The sequence below is a fragment of the Peromyscus maniculatus genome, chromosome 1 (assembly GCF_049852395.1).
Source record: "Peromyscus maniculatus bairdii isolate BWxNUB_F1_BW_parent chromosome 1, HU_Pman_BW_mat_3.1, whole genome shotgun sequence".
Taxonomy (NCBI): domain Eukaryota; kingdom Metazoa; phylum Chordata; class Mammalia; order Rodentia; family Cricetidae; genus Peromyscus; species Peromyscus maniculatus.
The window spans coordinates 208,435,913-208,460,812 of record NC_134852.1 but is presented as its reverse complement, the minus strand read 5'-3'; the positions used below and the strand labels follow the sequence as shown (position 1 = coordinate 208,460,812).

General features: G+C 44.8%; 1 protein-coding gene across 6 annotated transcripts in view; it reads right to left on the bottom strand.

The window, feature by feature from the left end:
• Positions 1–24,900, bottom strand: part of Acsl5 (acyl-CoA synthetase long chain family member 5) — a 49,251-nt gene that overhangs the window by 18,306 nt on the left and 6,045 nt on the right. For 2 of the 6 annotated variants that reach the window (XM_015997093.3, XM_006978418.4), the window contains 4 exons: positions 10,864–11,048; positions 7,168–7,276; positions 1,412–1,476; positions 1,203–1,304 (listed from right to left, as the gene is read on the bottom strand). In XM_015997093.3, the coding sequence (XP_015852579.1) occupies positions 1,203–1,304; positions 1,412–1,476; positions 7,168–7,276; positions 10,864–11,019 (432 nt within the window). In that variant the 5' untranslated portion in view covers positions 11,020–11,048. Of the gene's footprint in view, positions 1–1,202; positions 1,305–1,411; positions 1,477–7,167; positions 7,277–10,863; positions 11,049–11,207; positions 11,279–12,164; positions 12,258–13,003; positions 13,243–24,900 lie in introns of those variants that run through there. The other 4 variants (XM_076563311.1, XM_042265382.2, XM_042265390.2 and 1 more) reach the window with 4 other exon arrangements.

Below are 24,900 nucleotides of genomic sequence, written 5' to 3'. Positions count from 1 at the left end.
GAGATGTGAAAAGCATTAGGGAGAATATGGGAGGCAGAGATCATTTTCAAGAGTGGGGGTCAAGACGATCTGGGACTGCTCCAGCAGCTGGAGAAATTGGACAGAACTTCAAAGGACTGCTATTATTGGATTATAAACATGGAGGTAAAAAAAATCCATCTAAATACAGTGGAAATGAACAAAGAGAAAACCATGCCACCATTTCCACACACTTACTAGCATCAAGAGTGTGGTGCAAAGAGCACCATTATCTTCTAACCACTGCCCTTAAATGGCAGTCTAGGTCTTACAGACTGATCTGTGTCCCTATTCTCTGTACCCAATTCATGTTGAAACCCTAACCATCAGGATGACTATGAAGTTAAATACAGACATAAGAATGTGGTCATAATCCAGAGATAAAGAAGATACCCCAGGGATGCATGTGCACAGAGAAAAGACAGTATGAGAACATAATGAGAAGATAGCCACCTGCACATCAATGGGAGATGCATTAGGAGTAAGTCAGCTGCAGGTACCTTAATCTCTTGCTTTACTGTGGCAGCCATGGAAGACTGTTATACCAGGTTTGAGGTAAAGTTCCCAGATTAGAGTAAGGTCACATGTTCTTACTGAAGCTCCCAAACTGGGGTACACAGCGGTTTTCAGGACTAATTTTAAAAACTAACTGAAGCAACTGGACCTAACAAATGCATGCCCCCCCCCAAAAAAAAATCTCTTCCTGGGGACGTCAGGGCTAATGATTTTATTGTGACTTGGGAAGAAGATTATTTCCAACCATCTCAGTGTATAGCACCGGCTTCTAGCTCACTGTGCAAAGATGGTGATGGCCAGATTCAATAGCCACGGATGCCTTGGTTTACCAGGCCAAGTACAAAACACAAATTCTAGTTCTAACACTGACTTATCCCATTCTTCAACACCTTCAAGATTTTACGTAGTCATCTTTCACACTGTCTTTATTTTCCTCATCTGAAAATCAGACTGACTTAAAATGTTCCGCACAGAAGTAGGAAATACAAGTCCAACTACTCTGACTAGAGCAGCAGACATTCAGCAGGGATTTAAGGAGGCCCTGGAGCCCCACTCTTTGACTAGAAGAATAATATGGAATCTTTAAATAGCTTTGTTAAGTCATCAGCAAATGTCAGAATGCTGTATTGGGGGATATAATTTCACTTAGTTTAGCATCAACATGGTACCTCTGGCCTATTTTGAGCAAAGATGCCAACAAATTGGTCCTGTGATGGCTTGTACCCTTTATACAAAAGACAGGAACCCAGGTACTCTGCTCGATCAGACACCTAGGAGAGAGAAAAAGGGGTCAGGGAGAAGCCAAGATCAAAAAGAGACCAAAGCAGCTCATGGCATATCAGCAAAGGCATTTTCCTAAAGCATGAGCTCGACTTGCCTGTTTGTAGGATATCCATCTGTAGGGCTGGTTTGGCTTTCTGTATCCCAAGCAAGGTCCATTGTCTAAAACATACAACATTGAAAGCAAATCAATTCTAGAGGCAAATTGTTTGTTTGGACCAGACAAGAAAAAAGACCACCCAAAAGAGGCAAAGACACAAAGGATGAGTCTAACGAGAATCTGAATTTCTCTGGTGTCCAGGAAAATTAAGAGCAAACATTTAGGAAATATTACAAGGCAGGGTAGTTCAGTATTGATTCCATGGCTACCATAAGAAGACAGGCATTCAGGCTACCTATATGGACTAGCCCATGTAACATAAACAAACTAAGCTGCACAAATAGATACAAACAGCCTGTATTAAATAAGAGAGAAAAATTGAGCATCTCTATAATAAAAATATGCTAATGACAAAAAAATCACAATATGAATCATGGTCCTTCCTGTACCATTACTAACACTATTTCCTTCCATTGTTCTTATACATGGTTTTACACAGTTGTGGTCATCAGCATATTTGGAATAAACAGAGAATTTTGGTTCTGTGCTTCCTCCCCCAATTTGGTATAAACAATTCCATGCTATTTTTTTTTTCTCTGTAGAGATTTCAATAGCCATCTGATGACTTTCACTGTGGTTCTATATAACAGTTCCAAGTTCCTCAATCCCTCTAAATAATGCTATGGTAAGTATTATCAAATTTATCATTTCAATTTAGAATATTCCTTTAAACACTGTTCCTTGGTATGAAATAAAAAGAGTTGGTTGGTTTTTTGTCACTTTGATACAAGCTAGAGTCATCTGAGAAGAGAGAATCTCAACTGAGAAATTGCCTCCATCGGATTGGCCCATGGGCAAGTTGGGGGCATTTTCCTGATTAATGATTGATGTGGTAGGGCCTTACCCACTGTAGCTGGTGCCATCCCTAGGCAGGTGGGCCTGGGTTGTATTAAAACTCAAGCAGGTAGGCAGCACCCCTCCATCATTCGTACCTTTGCTCCTGTTTGAGTTCCTGCCCTGACTTCCCTCAGCAAGCGACTACAAAGAGGAAGTGTAAGCCAAACCACCCGTTTACTTCCCAAGTTACTTTTGGTCATGCTTGGTTTGTTGTTGTTGTGGTGGTTGCTGTTGTTGTTATTATTGTTTGATCACAGCAATAGAAAGTAAACCGGGTAGAAGGGGTCGGGACTTGGGTCGCCCAGCTCTGTGCTGCTTGGCAGGACTGTTGTAATCATTGACTTCTTTCTGACCAGCTGGGTTTTGGCACCCTCTCATAGATGTAAATCGTGCTGTTTAAAATTGATTTGGGGGCCTTGTAGATCTGAAAAGTTGCTACTTTCATCTGCTTTAACAGATAATGAAACTGGATCTTTGCAAATATTTTTATATTTTGATCTATTCTCATGAATCAGCTGTTCATGTACTTTACTTGTTTATCTGAGAGTGTCTTCTAAGGCGGGGGAGTCTCACACAGACCTGTAAGAACACAGGCTTGCCTTCAGTATTTCTGCAATTTGTGCCTTACGTTGGACAGTAAGAGAATTTAATAATATAAATATAAATAAATTTATAGTATAAATTTATAATATAAGTATCTGAACCACTTGGCCTGCCTTAAAATCAGAACAAGTCTGGGAGATTCTAGAGATGTGGCCAAGTGGTAGAACATGGGCTTGGCATGCACAAGTCCCTGGGTTCAATCCTCAGCACCACCAAAATAAATAGAAATAAATGAGTGACAGTCCAGGAACTCAGCCAGATCACTGAGAGGAATTCAGGTCTTGCCCAGGGAATCCTCACTGAGAACTGAAGGGCAGATTTGTGGACTTCTCAATTGAGTGATGAAGGAAAAGGGGAAGGAAAGCAGGAAAGAGACAGCAGTTCTGATTAGGGAGATTCAAAATGAGGAGACTGAAGGACACACTATCCCTTCCTTTCCTGCCAAAACAGCTTTGGGAGAAATAAAATCTCAAGCCAAAATATTCCCTGGAGTGTAGCAAGTCCTGACAAGCCCATTGACCACAGTCACTGATCGCCAAGGGCGGTGTCTCTGGGCCCACCAATGAGATCCTTTGTCCTGATATGGTCACTAATGACAGGTACTGTTGACGACCTGCATTTGCTATCACAGGCACATTAACACTTGGTCTTCAGGACTATTGTCATTCCCACTGGACAAAGAATTATGAAGGCCTGGGCCACCTTGAAGCTCACCTAATAAGAAGGAGAGTCCATGCATGTAGAGGAGACTCTCCCACACCTTCTCATTACTTCCTGATTAATAAAACTGCTTAGCAGAGGCTCTTAGCCAAGGAGCAAGTCAAATAATTAGCCCAAAGGGGCAACAGCTCAAGTCTCATTAAATTCTGTGCCCGCCAGCTTTTGCTCGCAAACTCCTGACCTCCTTGTTTAACTTACTCAACTTGACTTGGTTGAGTTCTAAGGTGTGACTAACTTCAAAGATTACAGCGGAGAACACCGTCACAGGCAGGTGGACACCCGAAGCTGAGCAGAGTTTAAACTGCGGCAGAACCTCCAGAACTCTTTTTAATTCTTCCTAAGGTCTCATTTTCTGGAATTCTGATTCAATGGAAAAAAGCTTGAACCATGGAGTACACATTTTAACCATCATTCCCAAATGAGTCTGGAAGTTTAAAGGACTGACTGATACATTCAACCCCAGATAACATCAGAACTGCCATTTTCTTCTATGGCAGTGGCCACGCCAGTCCATCAGCCTGTTTATGTAATATGCTCTCTGGCCCTACCACTTGAATTCTAATTTAAAAATTTCAAAAGGTCCCAAATGAGAGGTCTTTTCAGTCCCATATAAAGTGTGGAATGACTTGTTTTTAGGTGAAAAACAGCACACAGTCTAGTCGCTTAATAGAACTTCTGAAGATAGAAAATCACGAAGGCAATCCTGTTTTAGCCATCTACTCTCTGAAGTCCCCAAAGAAGTTAAGCCTTTAATGTTTGATTTGTTTTTTGTTGTCTGCATGGAATCCAAACAAATGCTGATTTAGACCCAGAAGTGTGAGCACAGGCTCTTGTAGAAACAGAAAATTTCCTTAAAATAAACCTTTCATATATGTGTACATGATTTTATATCTACAAAATCTAGGAACCACAACTGAGAAAAAATATGACATTTGCTTCCTGAGACTGATTTGATTCACTTAATATGATTATTTCCAGTTGCATTCATTTTCCTGCAGACAACACAACTTCATTCTTTTCTAAGGCTGAAAAAATTATATTGTTCAGTATTTGTACAATGCATTGTGGATCTGATTTGCATTTTAAAAGTCATAGCATAGACTGTTCTAAGTTTAAAGTCAAAATAAATAGGTATGCCTTTGTGTAAGCAGTGGGTCATATGTGCTTATCTATATATACTCTTTTTTTGTTTGTTTGTTTTGTTTGTTTTTGTTTTTGTTTTGTTTTGTTTTCCGAGACAGGGTTTCTCTGTGTGGAGATGAAGGGGCTTCCTTCACTTACATTTCCAGGTAACAATCCATCACTGAGGGAAGTCAGGACAGGAACTCAAACAGGGTGGGGGTGGGGGTGGGGGTGGAGAGGGCTGGTGGTGGTGGTGGGGGATCCTGGAGGCAGGAGCTGATGCAGAGGCCATGGAGGGGAGCTGCTTACTGGCTTGCTTCCCCTGAGTTGTTCAGCCTGCTCTCTTATAGAACCCAGGACCACGGCCCGGGGGTGGCACCACCCATCATGAACTGGGCCTTCCCCTATCACTAATTAAGAAAATGCCCTACAGGCTGCCTTCAGCCCAGTCTTACAAAGGCATTTTCTCAAATGGGGTTCTCTCATCTCAGATAACTCCAGCTTATATCAAGTTAACATTAGCTACTATACAAGTGCAATATTATGTTTCGATTCTCAGTTTAATTTTTTATTATTGTTTTATTGACTTTCTGTCTTCATCGTTACACACAATAAATTTGAATTGACACATATATCTTTTCCATAAATATTGCAGTACTTACCATGCAGAGTGTCTTTTTCACTCAAATCTTTGGCAGATTAGTAACTTATATTTCTTAAAATAATATCTAAGAATTCACCTGTGAGCATACTTTTGTGTTCTTCCCACACAAATTATTTCTTTACTGAAAGTTGGTATAACATGCTCATGTACATGCCAATATTCCACACATTGAAAATATGCCAAGTCTCCATTTTGAATAATATCTAAAGTCATTTTAGAAACTTACTATCTTACCTTGAATAAAAATTATGCAAAGAAAAAATTGTATATTGTATGTGTCTGTGTACACATATTTATACACACACACACACACACACACACACACACACACACACACACATACTTATGTATGTGTGTACACCACATTTCCTTAATCCATTCTTCTGTTCTTGGACACCTAGGTTGGTTCCATACCTTGGCTTTTGTGATTTTACTGCAATAAATATTGGCATGAAGGAGTCTCTGTGATGTGCTGACTTGAAGTCCTTTGGGTAAATACTCAGAAATGCTGTAGCTGAGTCATGTCGTAGTTTTATTTTTACTTCTGTGAGGAACTGATCTCTGTATTTTATTCTTGGGAGAATGGGGGATGTATATTTTGGGGATTATAAACTTATATGAAAGTGTCCTTATGCAACACTATCATGAACAATGAATATACACAATGAAAATTAAAAACAAGTGAATAATTTTTAAAGGACTAAAAAATAAAAGAAATCTTTCCCATGGAGGAGTAACCATTTTTGTTAAAATATTGACCAATCTATCTAGTAGAATCCATCAGACTGCAACCTAACAGACGTAAGCTTAAGTATCAACCCCAATCTTTTCTACTTCTTTGACCTTGTGAATGTCTTTGATCCCTGGAGTCTCCATTTCCTAATCTTGAAGATGGAGAGTAACAGTAATTAGCTGGTTGTGTCGATAATGTGTGTGCAGTAGCGGTTGCATAGTTAGCTCATCTTGGGGGTTGGCTACTGACTTGGTCATTGATAATGGAAAGGGAGAGAGAGATAACTGCCACACAGGCAAACTGATACCAGGCAAAATACTGCTCATAAGAAGAGAGAGAGAGAGAGAGAGAGAGAGAGAGAGAGAGAGAGAGAGAGAGAGAGAGAGAGAGAGAGAGAGCTATAAGACAGGCAGTTGGGAAAGGAAACATGGGTGCCTAGCACTGGCTCAACAGAAGGAGACAGTAAGTATCAAGACTCTGTTTGTTCCAAATTAACTTAACAAAGCCTATTTGATGTCCCCCCAAGACCCAGAGATAACTACTTATGTGATATCGAACATGATGGCAGGACCAAAAGCATGATGCAGAAGTCAAGAAAGAGCTGAGAACATTTTTAAGTCTCGGTGGTTAATCCTGGCTCAGGTTGTTTACATATAGTTACTGCTAGGAAATACATTATGAAAAGAAGTTCTTAAACAAATACAATGTGTAGTGAGCTCCTCAAAACACCTGCGTCCACAGGTCTGGTCCAATCCTGGGCAGGGAAGTTCCTTCCTGTGTTGGGTGCAGATTTAGAAAGCAGAGTGCGTGGAAACCTGATGTGGAAGAACTGAGCTCCACGCTCTTCCCAGCCACCCTCATTCTGATGTGGTGCTTCATGCCTCTATGTACACTGTGGGTCTTTATGGGCCACAGCCTTCACATTGCTGGAGGTTTAGAAGACAAACAGGGAGGAACAGGGTGAACCAAAGCCAGCTGGGCTTCTTACAGACAAGGCCCGATACCCAGGCTTACCAGACACAGCAAGTCCTCTTTGGAAAATTTCATACACTGTCTTGGCGTCTGAGAAGTAATGAAGGATTAGGTCGTTGTTCTTCTGGAAAGCACCCCTCCGGGCTCCTCCCTAGGACACAAGACCAAGTTTAGGCAAAGTCTGAGTTTCTCTTTATTCTCTCCAAAACTCTATGGACAGATATCATATCTGAAGTCATGGGGACACTATCTTCATTGCAGCTTTCATACATGTATGTGATTTGATCTGATCACACCTGCCCCCTCACCCCCTCTCGCCCTTCTCCCTACAGCCTCTTCTCCTCCTCCTCCCAACAATCCTTCCCCCCCCCCCAGGTCTCATAGGGGCTTGGAATCTATACAGACTGATGGCATGGCTGCCCCGTGATGTGGTTAAGGGAAAGTTTTTATTGTAGATGAGAGAGCGGACAGCCAGAGGTATCCGGAAGATCCAGAGCAGAGAGAAAAGTAGTCAATGAACATGGCCAGGGACTGAGCCAGGCCATGGGGGGGGGGGTGTTACAGAGAGAGGGAGAGAGACAGAGGGAACATATCAAAAAAAGCAGGGTTATAAGGAGAATGAGTGGGAGGGGGAGCTATGAGATGGAGGGAGTTCAGGATAAGAAGGACTAAGACACGAACATGCACTTTAAAATGTGTAACTGCTACTTTTAGGAAAGTGAGGGAGCCTGGAGGCCAGCATGGACATTGGTATGCTAATAGGTGTCACAGATAGCCATCTGGCCCTTGTGCCAGTGATAAGTGAAAGTGAGTCCTTAGGTAGAGGGGAATTGGCTTCACAAGCTCCTGAGGAACACTGGCTTTTGTCTCCTATAGTCCAGGATTGCCCTTTGGAGTTTGGGAAATTGGAGTTTCCTTTGGACGGACAGAGTCCACATGAGTATGAGTGAAGAGCAATCCAGGGGATTGTCAGAAATTTGCCAGTGGCTACATCACGGAGTACTCTAAGTTCCTATATATCCAGCAGCTTCCAACAATTGACAGTTCCCCAAAGGGGAGGCGAGGCACAGCCCCCATAAGCCCCTCCTTCTTCCATGCTCAGACAATTAAAAGTATATATTTTTTATTTATGTATCACATGCATGTGCATATGTGTTGGCATGTGTGCCATAGCACACTTGTGGAGTTAAGAAGGCAACTCCAAGCTGATTCTCACTTTCTACCCCATGTGGGCTCAGCTGGGCCTCAAACCTGGGACAAATGGATGAGGTGCCCATTTAACATTTAACAAAGCAGACCTGGCTGCCAGGTTCTCCCAGCATCCCTCAGTCTTTAAGTGTTACAGGGTATGGCTAGCATAACCTAGCCCTACCCTAAACTTCTCCAGCCAAGGAGCTGGGCTGTCCTTCCCTATATAATCCAGCCACTTTGGTCACCCAGCCCTTTTTGTCTCCCCTTTCCCCCCCTGCCTCTTGTTCTGGATCTCCCCTCTCCTCATGGGGCCGGCTCAGGGTCACGTGTGCTCTGGACTCTCCCAGATGTCCCTGCTTCTGGCTCTGCTCTCCCTTTTGTCTACACTAAACCTCCTCCTCCTCCACACCTAGGAGCAGTCATGTCCTCTTTTTTCTCTCTCTCTCTCTTTCTTTTTTATTTATCTGATGCTAAAACCCGGGACTGGCACATATGAGCTCCCTTCCGAGGAACCTGGCCTCTCTGCTGCTGATCTGACTCTCCTGAGGTGTGTGCAGATCATTTGTTTCTGCTGGCTCCTGCCTTCCATCGAATCTGACCCCAAATTCTAGGGTGTGCCTTCTCAGCTACTTCTCCCCTCCACACGCTCTAACAATTCTTCCCTTTGTCTATGCCATGAGTGTCTCTCCGGCTCCTAGATCCTTCTACACCCTCCCAAGGTGCCAGCCTGGGCACTCACCACATCTCTGAGCTCTGGCCTGCTGCACCCTTCTGGGTACCTACCACAGGCACTTACCACCCCCCTCCCCTGCCCTCTCATCCTCTCTAGCTGTCTCCTGCTTTCCCCTGGGAACTGCAGTCCAGCGGCTTCTGCTTTTAGCTCCCTCCTTCCTTTTTATCTCTTTTTTCCGTTTCTTTTCTTTTAATTCAGGTCCCAGGGGATTGAACTCAGAGATAAACACTTTTACCCACTGAGCATTTCAGCAGCCCCTCAGTCAATGTCTTAAACCTCAAAGTTGTAGTATGGTCATATTACATTTTACATGTATGTGTGCTTGTTCATGTGAGTATATGTATTTGTGTGTGTGTGTGTGTGTGTGCGCGTGCGCACGCACATGTGAGTACATGCATGTGTATGTGTGTATTTTCTTGGGATAATGTCTGGGTGTGCATTCCATGGCACACACACAGGGGGCAGAGGACAACTCTGTGAAGTTCGTTCTCTCCTTCCACCTTTCCACGGGTTTTGGGGATTGAGCTCAGGTCACCAGCCTGCAGAGCAAGAGTCTTTTTTTTTTTTTTTTTTTTTTTTTTGGTTTTTCGAGACAGGGTTTCTCTGTGTAGCTTTGCGCCTTTCCTGGAACTCACTTGGTAGCCCAGGCTGGCCTCGAACTCACAGAGATCCACCTGGCTCTGCCTCCCGAGTGCTGGGATTAAAGGCGTGCGCCACCACCGCCCGGCCAGAGCAAGAGTCTTTATCCACTGAGCATCTCACTAGCAAAAGCAGATGTCTTCTCAGAGTTGGCAGATAACTGTCTGAATCTGTCCTGCCTTTGTTTTTATGAACAAAGTTTTATTGAACACACTCCTGCTCATTTATTCCCACGTTGCTGGTGCTTTCAGTCTCTAACAGCATTAAGTGGCCGTAACAGACACCATGTGGTCCATGACGCCACACAGTTTACTGTAACCTTTGCCTCACAGGGGTTTCCTTGCTGTAGGGGAATCCAAATGCGAAGTAAACCATACTAAGACGAGAGGAAGGAACCTGGATGACTGAGGATGGCTTCCCCGGGGGTTAGGAGGTGTTTCACTGAAGGGTGGAGCTTTGCTGCAGAAAATGGAGGAGTTTCAATATAGTTGAGAGGAAGGCTGAAGGAGGAGGGGTTATAACTGGAGCAGGTGAGGGAAGACCGTGAGAAGAGCAGGAGAGGCCACCTGGCCACGGAGAAGGAATAGGACGAAAATGGACAGTGCCACTCGCGGAGGGCGAAGGAAGAAAGGTAGGGAGGACGTCCTTGGAACTGTCTCTCGGAGGTCAGGAGGGAGCCGAGCATCTGTCTGAAAGACAGAGGAATGAGCCTGGCTCAACTTGCACCAGCGTTGATGAATATTAACTAGCTGAAACTTAGAACTCAATAAAACAACCTCTCCACCATTCTCAAACACGAGATGTTTCCAGGAAGCTGGCCTCCTGGCAAAGTGTCTCTCTAAACAGCTAGACAATACATATCCTAGACTTCATAGAACACGTATAAGCTGCCCTTTATAAACAATTTATCCATTTAAAGATTTGAGCACTATCCTCAGCTTTCCATCTGCAAAGACAAGGGAGTAGTTTGCAACCTGTGATCTCAACCACTGTCTCCTAAGGCTCCAGTCCCTGTTTTATTTTGTTTCAAGGGAAATTTGCTAGAGGAAGAGATTTACATGTGGAGAGTGAAAGTTCACTTTCCCACATTCTTTCCGTTCCTATGTTAACCCCGGGTTTTGAATTGCAGTTTGTGTTCAGTCAAGCTGAGAAACTGAGGATGCTGAGAACATTACCTCAATCCCCACAGACTGGTTGTCCAAGTCAATGAGAGGTAAGACTGGCTGCGGCCTGTTGATCAGCCACAGGAAGATGGCCGTTCCGAACGTCAGGAGGCAGATCAGGGCCGGGGTCGGGAGGGGGGAAAACAAGAAGTTAAAAATAAAAAGCATCTTTGTGAACACCAACAGGAAGTTCAGACCTTAAAAAAAAAGAGAAAGAAAGAAAAAGTTAGAGGAAGTGGGCGTGTTTTATTTTACACTGTTTACTGAGGCGCACACATGTACACACACACTCACACACACACAGTCATGCTCTCCAAACAGAGCTGGGCCTCTCTAGAATTTCTTGCACTGTTTACCTTAGCAATGTCGAAAATAATGGAAGCGTTCTCCACCCTGTCCACTTGACCGTCCTCACACAAGGCAGAAAGAATCAAAGAAGACAAGTTAATCATTTCCCAACTGTGAGAACCACCTGCCTCTTCGTTTGTGGCCCACAGAGGCCAGAGGGCCGCCTTGGCACCCAGTATATGCTAGTAGGGGAGAGTGCGCCAGACAGCTTCCCCTGCTCAGGCAGAGTCCAGCTCTTCCGTCTGGACTTCCCTTGGCATAAACTAAACAGAAGGGACCTCTGCAGAGGTGACGTCACAGGTTTCACAAATCAATCACTGTGCACGAAAGACGTTTCCTGCTGGCCAGATAGGCTCTGCCTGTTGCTTTCTGTTTTGAAGCACCAAGCAGGTCACTAAGATTAACGGTGGTACAACCTCCTGTGTCCACTATCCCCACCACCCCCATCTTAGACGCGCAGAGGAACCATTCTGCCCTGAGACAAACATTTGAAGTACAGAGAAAGGCTGTCAAGCATGTACTCGACACACAATGAACAAAAAAGGATTGGGGCCAGAAAAGGCTCTTAAAGGTACTGAGGCGGACCAAGCTTCCTCCTCACTAGCTGTCCATAGCATTTCCAGCCACATCCTCCTCCCAGCTTTTCTACAGGAAGAACTAACTTGGGGAGGCCCTGCGAGCATCCCTATGAGGGATGTCTGTCCCACCTAACTTTCAGACTTGGTTAGGCTAACGGTAGCTGATGAGTATTGACTATGCCTGGCAATGAGTCGAGGTGGACACCAATGCCATGGAGAACCGTTCCCCAGACAACAACATAGATGCTTCTAAGGGTGCAGTGACTTTTCCAAGTCCACTCACGGTTTCCATTGTTCCTTCTCTAGGAAGAGCTATAATCATGTACCTTGTTGTTTTCTTATCGTTTCTAGGCTCAGGACTCAAGAACCAAATATCTGGGGCCTTACAGATCACAGCAAATGAAGTCCCAGATCTGCATTCTTCAAACTTGACTGCAACGCACGACAGAGCACCATCTCAGAGTCCAGGCCAAATTGATCCTACTCAAAATCAAAGGGGCAAAACAAGCCCAAGAAAAAGTTTTATCAGGTCAGGATCTCAGCTACCCTTAGAGTGTTTTGAGGCAGCTGCCATTATTTGGCACCTGGAACCTTCTTCAGTGAGGGTGACTCTTCATTCTAGTCCGAGAAAAGCCATAAGGCATGGGGGGAGGGGCAAGAACAAATGGCAAGAGGATTCTGGGTCACTGTTCTCATGGGTCGGTCCGCTGCCTGACTATGGAGTGGCTTCTTTCCATTTTATGGAGGAAAAATAACCTCCAGGAGGCTGACACAACAGTCCTCAAGCTCTCTGTTTTCTACATTGAAGTCAAGAGTAGAAAATAAAAGAGAAACAGGAGCCAGAAATTGCCCGGCTGGGTTGTGAAACAATAGGGAGCTATCGTGATTCCCTGGCAGGGTTCTGACAGCTGGGGCTTGGGAATCCAGCTGTGCCTGGGCTTGTACAGCCATGCCGGACTTCAGGAATCAAAGTGTGTTGGAGCAGCCAGGTAGGTCACCATTTTTAGGACAGCCATTCCAACACAGGATGAAAGGGAGACAGCCCCAGGAAATCTGCGGCTTTGCCAGCAAATAGCAGAGCCGATTAGAAATCTACTTGGTGCTTGCCCCCACCTGCCGCCCAGTCCTCTCGTGGGGCTGGGGCACTGCTGTTAGCCAAGCTGGATCTTATCACCTGGGCTCTCTCCCTCTGCCCCAAGCTCACCTGCAAATGAACAGAGCCTTACCTGGCCTCCTTCAACTGTGGGAACAAGTTTGTGGCATTGAGAATGTTGCCATCTCCTCGAGGTGGCAAGCTGACATTAAGTGGGAGCCTTACAAACACTGTCTTCAAAGTAGGGTCTAAAGGTGAAGTTTCTGTTTGGTGGTGGTGGGGTGGGGTAGGGGTGAAAAGGGGGAGGGAGGGCCAGTGGCCTGGTAGGTAAACCACTGGGAGAAAGGAGACTGGGAATCCTTGACTTGTCTCAAGAGGGGCAAATGCTGTCAATCACAGCTAATTGTTACCACATAGTCACATGGGCCCAGGGTCACTGGGTTGTCAAATTTTTCATCCTTGGACAACCCAGAAGACTAAGATATCGTAAAACCTCAGTTTTAATGAGTGGGAAGCTTTAAAAGAAATCAATAAGAACACATCTCCTATGTTAATTCGAAGCACAGTCTGCCTATATTTGGCTAGTCCTTTTAGACCTACTTTGGTCATATTGCCTACAAAGAGAATGAGTCTGAAGATGTCACTACAAACAATGGATGACTTACACATTTAAAGAGAACGAAAGGACCTTGGTATGCTGGCAAGGGATCTGACGAGCAGAAGGTACTGAAGGCTCTATTTGTCTGTCCGCAGAAATGGCTTCCTTGCTCAGCTTGCTATTGCCAGCTGAGTTTCAAACTCAAGAAGTTTCATGGAATTTCAGATGGTTCTCCTTGCTGCCCTCGAATTGTTTTTAAATTGTGACAAAAATCATCCAGCAGAACTAGCCATTTAAAAATGTATCATTCAGGGGCTTGGGAAGATGAATCAATTAGTGAAGTTCTTGCTATATAAGCATGAGTTCCATCCCCTGAACCCATGTAAAAGCTTGGGGGTGGGGTGGCACATATTTGTAATCTTTGAAATAGGAAGACAGAGATATGCAGGTCCCTGGAGCTCACTGCCTAGCCAACCTTCATGAGCAAGCTTCAGTCCCAGCAACAGAGCCTGCTTAAAAAAAAATGAGGTGACTATCTCCCGAGGAACCTCACCCATGCACACCTATGTGTATGTGCTCTCCTGTGATATCTGAATACTCGCATGTACACTCACATAAGCACACTTGCACACACATACACACCCTATGACATTAGTTTAGCACTACATAGGACAAGTAAATGTAGCTGTTTAGGTAGCAAAAAGCCAGAGCCTGAGAGAAGGTGAGTTTCTCAGGCTCTTGGGTCCTTAGGTTGAAACTTCACTGGATGAGGATGCTATGGTTACCATTCTAGCCCTTAGAATCTACAAGCACTCCCAGACATGCTCAGATAAACCGGGGCAAAGCCACCACCCCTCTTGCCCTGAGTTCTGTGTGAAACAAACCGCACTTGGGGTCCCCCCCCTCTGGAATCCCCTGCAAGCATTGGTGTGATGGCATTTATTTATTTATTTATTTTTTGCTTTAATATCATGCCTCTGTGGGGGAAAATTGGGGAGAAGTGTGATCATAGTAACAAAAAGAGGAAAGAGGTGTGTCCTGCTGCACCTGGAATTTCAGTTCCAGGCTGTCTACACAGAGAGCGGGAGCCACATTATACACGAGGACACCCCAACCTGCATTTCCTAGCTCCTACTGTGTTCATGTCTGGGGTGTTCTGAAGCACACCTCCTGCTGCAGACTCCTTACAAACTTCCTGGACCAATGCTGCTGTCCAGGTTATGAGCACTCTACTTTCAGCTTTGGATTTTGCCCTCTGCGGAGTCAGGGCAACATTTATTCATTAAGTTCCTTTCGTTTGAATGAAGTTCTTAAGGGACCTTCTCTACACTGTCACTCAGGCTGCCCTTGTTTGTTGTAAGTCTTTTGGATTAACTCTATAGGCTAATTTCCCCCCTTGATAGTCCCTTTCTTGTAATATATTATTTTTGTGCAAGGGGCCTGGGTTGGAGTCCTAGCAGCACAAAATACTTTTTAAAAATAAACACATACTAGCCTGTATTTGGGGGTCTGGAGGAGAGATGGTTCAGTGGTCAAGAGCATGCACCACTCTTGGGGGCAACCATAGTTTGTTTCCTGGTCCCTTCAGGATGGAGAGGGCTCACGACCACCTGTGACTCCAGCCTCAAGGATCTGATGCCCTCTTCTGGCCTCCACAGGCATCTACACACACACACACACACACACACACACACACACGGCATTCACTCACACAGATAAACACACACACACAATATCATAAGAAGCTGAAGTTTTAAAGATTGAATTGTTCTGCTCCTCCTATTCTGTTCAGAACCTTCCCCTCACGTTCATTCTCACCTCCGAGCCTGCGTTCATCTCACTGCCTGCCGCTCTTCCCAGCTCTGACAGGCCTGTGCGCTGTTCACAGGGCTGGAGTCACCTCAGCCGCCCCTGCTCGCCCTATTAGGCTCTGCTTTCTCCTCTCCAGTCATGGGCCACTCCCTCTTCTCGTGGGGCTCACTATCTGTTATCCACTGCCCCTCCTGAGCTAGTCCCCTCATAGGAATGAGGTTGTTGTTTCATTCGCTCCTGGGCCTCCCGTGTCTACACCATGCTGAGACTCTAGTAAACTCTAAACCGAATAACTCACTTGTTTACCAGTTTAAGATAATCTGTTCTCAATTGTTTCAGTTAACCCGCTTTCTCAAATCTTAGAACACAGAAAAGTCAGGCACCGTGGCATACACCTGTAATAACCCAAGCATTTAGGAAATCAGGACAAGGGGGATACAAGTTCAAGACCAGGCTGGACTACATAGTGAAACACTGCTTTGGTTTTGTTTGTTTTGTTTTAAAGCTGGGCCGGAGAGACAGCTGGGTTCATATAGTGCTTGGTGCACAAGCAGGGAGACCTGAGTAAAAGCCCAGACCTTACATTAAAAAAAGAGGGTAGGCATGGCTGTGCATGCTTGAAGTCCCGGTGCCAAAGAGGCAGAAGGCAGAGATAGGTGGATCCCTGCAGTTCATAGGCAAGCCAGCCCAGCCTACTCAGCGGGTTTCAGGCCAGTGAGGGACTGTGTCTCAAAAATAGATGGATAGAGCCGGGCTCACATGCCTTTAATCCAAAAGAAAAAAAAGATACATAGATAAATACATATATATATATATATGGAGAGAGAGAGAGACAGACAGACAGACAGACCAGGCCCAGTGGGTAAGGGGGAGGTTCTGCTACGGGGAAGTCTTTCCCATGTTCTTGGTATTCCTTTCATTGAGTCTTTTTCCTAACTTTAGTGCTAAAAACCTGCCCTCCAACTCTTCTCCTAATGGAAAAAGGTAAAACAAAACAAGAAACAAGGTATATGGTGCTTGAGGAATGACACCTGAGGTTGTCTTTTGGCTTCCATAAGCATGTGTACACATACACACAAACATACACCACACACATGCACACACACACATACACACCACACACAGACACACACCACACACACATGCACACACACATTTACACACACACATACACACACCAAACACACACACACACACACACACACACACACACACACGCATACACACGCACGCACGTACGCACTCCCACACATACTTCACTCCAGCCAACCTTAGGAAGAATCCTCTCACATCAGTCTTTTGGTGAACTAATGAATTAGAGATGGAACATAGTGGAAAGGGTGTGTTTATAATACACATCAAAACTAGACTCAGAACAACTGGAATTAAATGATCTGTGTTTTCCCATCTGTAGAAACTCTAGCCAACAATTACTATGTTACTTGGAATCTTGGGAACAGTAGACGATAAGGCAGGGCATCTTTACTTTCTATTTCTGGAGAACTCATTATTTTCCATGCAATAATGTTATCTATATTTGCAACTATAAAGTTAAAAAAATCTGCCTTCCAGAAAGTGGACAGGCTCATTTAGACTTAATTGGTTTCTCTGTTTTCTTGTTGCATGTATGGACTTATCCTGTGGTGAGCTAAAGCTCATTAAAAAGGAGACCAGGGTCCCCCAAATTCTCATACCCAATTAGTTAACACATTGTTCCACACTTTGGTGTGATTTTTGTCTCCTAGAGACTATGTCACCTGTCTTACACCTCCCCATGATTCCACAGGGGTCATTAGGATGCTGAGTATGAAAGTTCTGGCCTGGGCGTCCCATTTCTAATTCAGCCTTTAACTTAGGAGGACCCCTTCTCAATTATCAACCACAGAGCCTCTATGTCCAGAAAAAGCAACGGCCAAAGGTCAAAAGGGCACTGCAAGTCAATAGTACCATTTGTATACCTGGAAGGATGGAATAGCCTCTTCATTAATGTGCAATGAAGGTGAGTTAGATGTGTGTACTTTTTCCAGGCAAGTGAGAGATGTTGTCTCAAGGGGGAAAAAGTTGCACAGGCCTGTAATCTCAGTACTGGGGGAGCAGAGAATGGAGGATCCTGGGGGCTGACTGACCACCATCTAGATGAACTAGCAAGGCTCAGTTTCAGTGAGAGACACCACTTCAAAAAAATAAGGTGGGAAGGCAGAAGACACTTGCTGTTGGCCTCTATGTGTTCCCATGTGCATGCATTTCAGCACATACACATACATGTCCAGGCACATACACATACAACATACACACAAAGTGTAGCATCAGTTTTCACTAAAAGCCAAAGCAAAACTTGATGGTGTATACTCATGAAGCAGAATCAGGAAGAATATTTGAGCCCAGGAGTTGGAGACTAGCCTGGGCAATGTAGTGATACCTGGTCTCAAACAAAACAAAAGCTGAAAGGAGATCCTAGCAGTGGGAACAGGGGCCGTCTCGGACTCTTTTACTGGCTTCTGAGACCCTACTCCTCATATTTGGTCACCTTGTCCAGCCTTAATACATGGGGAGGTGCTTAGTCTTACTGCAACTTGATACGCCATGTTTTATTGATACTTATGAGAGATCTACCCTTTCCTAGATGGAGATGGAAGAGGAAGGAATGGGGAGGTAGAAGAGAGGGACTAGGAGAGGAAGTGGGAGGGGGTGTGTGGCTGGGATGTAAAATAAACAGATGGGGGGAAAAGCTATGAGGAGAAAAAAGAAAAAAGAAAAGAAAACCTTCTAAGGAAATAGAGTTAATAAGCACTTTTTTATTTTTTAATTGCTGATATAATCCAGTAAGGTGGCTAGAACACTCAGCACATAGGAAAGTCAAAGTTTCCCATACTTCATACAAATAACTAATTTAAAAATCTTGGAAAAGATACCATTACAGGGGTAAATGTAAATGTTTAGGACTGGCAAGAAGGCTCAAAGGGTGATGGTGTTTACTACCAAGGCTGACAACTTGAGGGTAACCCCTGTAAACCCCTTGGGGAAGGAGAGTTGACTCCTGGAGACTATCACCTGACCTCCACGAGTGCACGGTGGCGTGTGAGTGCACACACAAATAATAAATGTCAGGAACTAAGAGAGACGAGTTAGATCTGAGCCACAGAAGAGCTTGAAGATGGAAGAACATGCCTGGAATAGCTGAGATCTGTCTCCTCAAATCTATATGTCCGCCACAACTCTAAACCAATGTGATTTTCCTGCTAACCTGATACTATCTGTAAAAACACTCAGAAAAATAAAACTCACAAGGAGTCTAAAAGGTTCTGAAAAAGAATGGAACTGGGCAAACATCACGTTTGAATTTCACTAGTGAGCTATGAAAGTTTTCTAGTGGCTACTGAGCATGCACTTTATTTAGTAAAATAATAATGAAACATGCCCAGTAGGCACTATAAATACATACTAAATAGCATTTAATATCAAAATAGATTCTCCTTACTTACAACAAATATACTGGGATGTGCTACCCACTCAGAAAGAAAACATATAAAGCTGATTATTGACTTACTCCAATAAAGCAAGTTGGAGATGGAGCAGACTTCAAACATAACACAGCAAGAAGCCTAAGAATATCTGGGAGAGAGTATTACAGAAACATGGTTTAAAACATTGGTGGAAAAGACTCAAGATGGACATGTAAACTAAAATCCAGAAATGGAAACAATGACAAGCTCGATTACATAACACTTTTAAAAATGATTGACTTGTTGGACCGTAACACAAGGAAATTGTCAAGCACCTCACATAGGCCAAGACCTAACTCCCTGCACTAAGCTCTCAGAAGCCACATAAAGACAAAATGCAGCCCAATGAAACAAGGGCAGGGGCATCAGTAGCAAATGTGTGGCAAAAGAGTCCTGGAAGTGAAGACAAGACACTCAACTTCAGCAGTGCTTCTTGAAAATTACAAACTTCAAAGCCCCAGCCTGTCTCCCCGACTCCCCATTAAACCAGCAGAAACAAGAGAGTACACTATGCAATGTTAATTGTGGAACATAAATTTGGTGCAACCTCTTAAGATGGGGAGTTACCCTCTGCTACAATTTAAATGTTGGTTTAACAATTTGTCCCAGCATTCTACCATCAATTTATCCAGTAGCCATTGTACGCAGCTAAGTGGGACTGTTGTCCATTGAAGAATATGAAAGCAAGCCTGCATAGGTCACTATAGCGTGGTGGAACACTGACGACCAAGCTACGTAAGCAAAGGGACTGGGTTTTAAAGGAAGGGGTGAGTTTTGGTCAGGGAGGCTTGAGTAGCTAGTTCTAACTGGGAAGGAAATGCTTGATGGCCTATATTGCTTAATCTGAAATGCATATTTTGTTTTATCTACAAACTAATATATACACCTATTATCCTGCCTCTGACTCAGGCAGCTGGTGTAGAATGTTTCACCTCCAGTTCAGGCAGCTGGTGTAGAATGTCCTACCCCCGGTTCAGTACAGCGGCTGGGAACACACCTGGGAGCACCACCGCCTCCCAGCCTTGTTTCCATCAGTGCCGCTCTCCCCTCACCAAAACAACATTCCACAGGAGCCTTTTCCAGGACTTGCAGTGTGTAAAGGATGTCTCAGCCACTGCGCAAGCCAGCCTGAACTGCAGCTCTGAGGGTGGAAACTTTTTCATTCATCTCTGGAGCAGATAAGAATCCAGAACAAAGGTGGAGCCTGAGTCACAGTGCCAGAGGAGCTATGAATATGCAACTCTCAACATTTACTCCAAGTAGCTGAGAAGAAAGACTGGTGTGAGATCCTGACCTATGAGCCAGTAGATAACTTCCCAGCCACTTAGCAGCACCCACGCTCTCAGGCCACCACCTCACCTTAGCCATGTGATCAGGCATAGACCTGCTCCTGGGTGTTCTGAAACACACACACACACACACACACACACACACACACACACACACACGCTCGCACGGGCACGCCCATGTGCTCAGAAAGTCAGGAAAGTGGCATCTTGGACTCTTCACAAAGATTTGTGAGCCTTGAATTCACAATTCCAGCAGGACAACATCAGAAGAGGGAGCTCTATTAAAGCCCCCAGGAGGTGGACGGGTAGCGCTTTCCATAGCAAGGAAAGATTGACTTCCATTGTTTAAAGGATTAAGGGGGGAGGGGTAAGAACAAGAACCAAATAAGAACCACCTCCCACTGCCCTCTCCCTTCTGAGCCCAACTGCTAGGATGAGTCCCACAGCTGGGAGATGCAAGACACCTGCCATCGGCAAGCACACTGTAAAGGAATCATAAGACTGTCAAGAAAGATCCGCTGCACACACAGGGCCAGGAACTCAGGAGAGCTGCCATGGCATCTTCTTCTGGATTGGTTCTCAACAATGCTTCTGGAACTGAGGGAACATCTCTGTGATGTGCTGGGAGCACTCCATGTGAAGGTCACCCTAGCCTTTAGAGTCCCGCACACCCAGCACAGACTTGAAGGTAAAGTGGGAACCCACCAACCCATGGAGACTTCGGCACCTTTCTGTTGCTCACTGCTGGCACATGCTCAGAGAAAGACAATCAGGGGGAGGAGTCTGTTAAAGGACACTCATTGAAGCATTCAAAGAAGAAACACAATGAATGCCTGGACTGGAGTCTGCTTGATCTTTCTTGGAAGTACCACCACTGGGACTTCACACTTACACACTTCACACTTACACACAATGTAAATGAGGCCAAGGCAGAGTCCCAAGTATATCACGTGTGCACTGGGATATTCAAACCCACGATATCCAAGTAGCCACAATGTTCAGAACGAAGAAGGTGCACTCGGAATTCTTTAGCTAGTAGGGGATAAAGCCATTTTCTCAGGGAGCTAATGTGCTCTGTTGGGATATATCCAAGTGTTGGCTGTTTGGGGTAGACAAAAGTATACGTTTGTTTACCCTGTGACACTTTTATTTCTATGCTCACTTTTACAAAGATGAGTGGAGCTGGGGGTGTAGCTAGTTGGCAGAGTACTGGGTCAGCATGCATAGAGCCCTGGGTTTGATCCCCAACACCAAATAAACCAGGAGTAGCAGTATACTCCTGTCACCCCAGCACTCCGGAGGTGGAAGCAGGAGAATCTGAAGGTCAGATTCAAGGACATCCTCTGCTATACAGTGAGTTTGGGATCAGTCTTTGATACACACAGCCTATCTCGAAAACAAAACGCCGAAATAAAATAAAAATAAAAATGAAAGACCCCAAGAAAACAGAAAGAACAAGAGGAAGATGAAAAAAAAGAAAGGAAGAGCAGAACAGAAGGAAAAAGGAAAGAGAAGGCAAAGACCTTGGGCCTGTGTGCCTAGTACATCCAGTGTTGATCGATGAACATTGGAATATATAACTCCTACCCTCTGCAGCATTACAGGTCTCTGCAACATGAAAAAACAAAGATGTGGAATGAGCGTACGAGAATGAGGGAGAACAGGCCCTTGGAGACAGGAGTAGAGTAGACAGCCCTTTGGATCACTACAGGCCCAGATGTATGATCCTTGATCTCAGGCCTCACTGCTAAGAGTCTCTTTTCCAGGGCCAGTCAAAGACAGCGATCCAACCAGTGAAGCCCACAGACAGGAAGACACTCTCACACTCTGTTGTCAACCAAGGTTGCTGCCATCACACTCAGCAAACCATCTTTCTCAACTCTTGTCTGTGTCTTATCAACCACCTTCCTGAATAAACCCCATCACCGTGGGTTGGATGGACCTAAGTAGAAGGGAAGAGAGGAAAGGTCCAGGGGTGGCTGAAGACAAGAACGGAGAAAGAGCAGTACTTAGAGGAGGGAACGAGGGAAAGATTTTTCTTCCTTGCAGTAATATTGATTGTATGTAACAACAGGTTCATTAGTACTTTTTCTTTTTTTTTTTTTTCCCCCTGATCTGGGAACTGAACCCAGGGCCTTGCACTTGCTAGGCAAGCGCTCTACCACTGAGCTAAATCCCCAACCCCTCATTAGGACATTTTCATGCAGTTTTGCTCACATTCACTTCTAATACCCTTTCTCCTCCCACTCCCACTGACCCCTGGGAGATGGTATTTCTAATGGAGGTGGAAGGTTCGTTTTTTTTAGTTAAAGAGTGAAGAAAAAGGCCCCAAGAGGAATCAGTGAGAGTGCTCAGTGAGAGCACCACGCCACTGGAGTCAGACTGGGTTCTCAGGCACAGTCACTGGGGGTAAGGTGGTGACAGCCCTTGGCCAGTTGAGTCAAGCGTACTTAATAGGACACCCCTTGTTAATTCAAATCCCAACAGCCTATTAACTCGGTCCCTTAGGATATTTGTGGAGCCACCCACAGGGTGGTGACAGGAAGTGACAAATCCCGAGGGCACTCAGGTTGATAAAACTAACCTTGATCTACTATTATGCTTCCAACTAACCAGTCCAATGGCCCCACCCTACAGAAAAACTTGTCAAGGTAAACACCCCCAAAGGGCAGCCGCAACTTCTTGCTGACCAAGTGAATTTTGAGAGAACAAGTTAAGCAAAGCCAGTATCACAAGTCCCCTAGATTTGATAAGAGGGTCTGTAAAAAGATAGAATGGACAAAGTGCTCGGTCCTCATCATTCCTTCGTGATAAAGAGTGGATGATGCAAGAGGTTGTGAAAGAGACCTTCCTGCCTGGGTTCACAATCAGGTCTCACACTACCTGGCTAGACCAATGGTCAAGCATCACCAGATCTGAAGTGTAAGCAGTGAACTTGACTGCCAGGACTCCCCTGTCCAGAAACAAACCTCCAAGGCCATTGCTTTTGTGACTTCAGAGCAGCAGAGCTGTCATTTATGAGACGAGAGGACCCAGGGACAGTTACTCAACATCATTGCAAGTCTGCTCTTTCAACTGCACACAGCAAAAATGCTGTGGTACCTGGTGCACCATTGGGTATGTGGCAAGTCCTGAGGAAAGAGCCTCTCTTGTCAGGGCCGGGGATATGGCTCAGTTAGTACAGTACTTGCCACACAAACCTGAGGTCCTCAGTTAGGTTCCCAGAACCCAGGTCTGGAAAAACAGAAGTCAGGTGTGGTGGCACAAGTTTGTAATCCCAGCTGGGAAAGGGGAGACAGTAGATGTCTGGGACTAACTTAGTCTGATCATGAGTTCCAGGCCGATAAGAACGTCAGTCTCATGACGAAGATGGTGAGAGCCTGAGGAAGAGCTCTAACGTGTCCTCTGGTAACCAGATGCATTTACACATGCCTACACACACCTACACACATGTGTACCTGCACACACACCAACACAAAGGGTTTCTCTCTTCTGTTTACCTCCATTTTCACATCCTTACTCCTATCACATGATCTGTTATGAGACGTCCCAAAAGATACAATCGTCATCTTGGTTCCTCTTACAGACAAATGTCTTAACAAGTCTTTGTTTCTATTTAAACACAGCGCTTCTAATTGGAGGAGACAGGGCTGTCACCAACCCAGCCCCATTCCCTTCCTCATATCCTCCTACAAGCCTCTCACAACCCCAGTCTTAGAAAAGAATGTCCCAGGAAGACCGAGAGGTCTGTAATGGCAGTTCACGGACTGGCTGACCTTCCAAACCCTATGAACTCATTTATTTATTCACATACCAGGAATGGGGAAGCTAGGAAGAATCCAGCCCTGTGCCAGTGGGGAGGGCTACTGAGAGCCTGGATCTAACACCATGACAGAGCCAGAGGCACTGACCACAGAACGTGGTGTGAGCTGTGAAGGCTGAGGTCACTGCTGGGACCACACCACACTTGCAGCGCTGCCAGACTGAAAAGTCACCTTTGGCTGCACCCAGAGTCACTGCGTCGTCAGCATGTATGGGACACAGCAAGCAGGTACCACACTCCTGCTTTTTAAAAGGATGCCAAACCTGGGACTCGGAGCTCATCTCCCTGGAAGAGGGGAGAAAATACTTCTTCTCGTTCTTTTTTCAAGGTGAATTCACTTTTTAAAACTTAAGCTTTTTTAAAAGGTACATTCACAATGCTAGGCCGCTGATCTTCTATTTAATTCCAAAACATTTTCATCACCTCAAAAGGAACCCCTGTGCCTGTGCCTCACTCACCCCTCACTCCTTCCCCCAACCCGACAACTGGTCTGTCTACATCCAGCCTCTATGGATTGAGGTGGGAGGATTTGCTAAAGATTAACTACCTTACAGTTTCTTGTTCTTTGGCCTATGCATTAAGCCAGCCAGACTCATCAGCATTAAAGCACAGATCACCCTTGGAACTAAATGAGCCCAAGTTCAGATTCCAGGTCCAACCATCCATGATGTGTTGAATGTCTTTCTCAGTCACACTTTTAACCCTACTCCATGGGCTAAGAATCACAAGAAAAGCACCCGTAGGACTCTAAGCACAGTGCTTCCCCAGTGACAGCAGTGCTAATATTCATGGTTCCAGGAAAACCTCAAATAGGGGACGACCATATAAACTCAATATCTGGTATCCAAGTGTCACATACAAAAATCTTCTTACAAGCTAAAATTGTAGGCTATTCAAAAGAAGGCTAATCCTACAAGTGAATGAAGAACAAGTTTTTAAAATAAAATTGTAAACATTTTATTTTTGAAAGCATCAGACTGCCTACAGTTACAAGTGACAACCTAC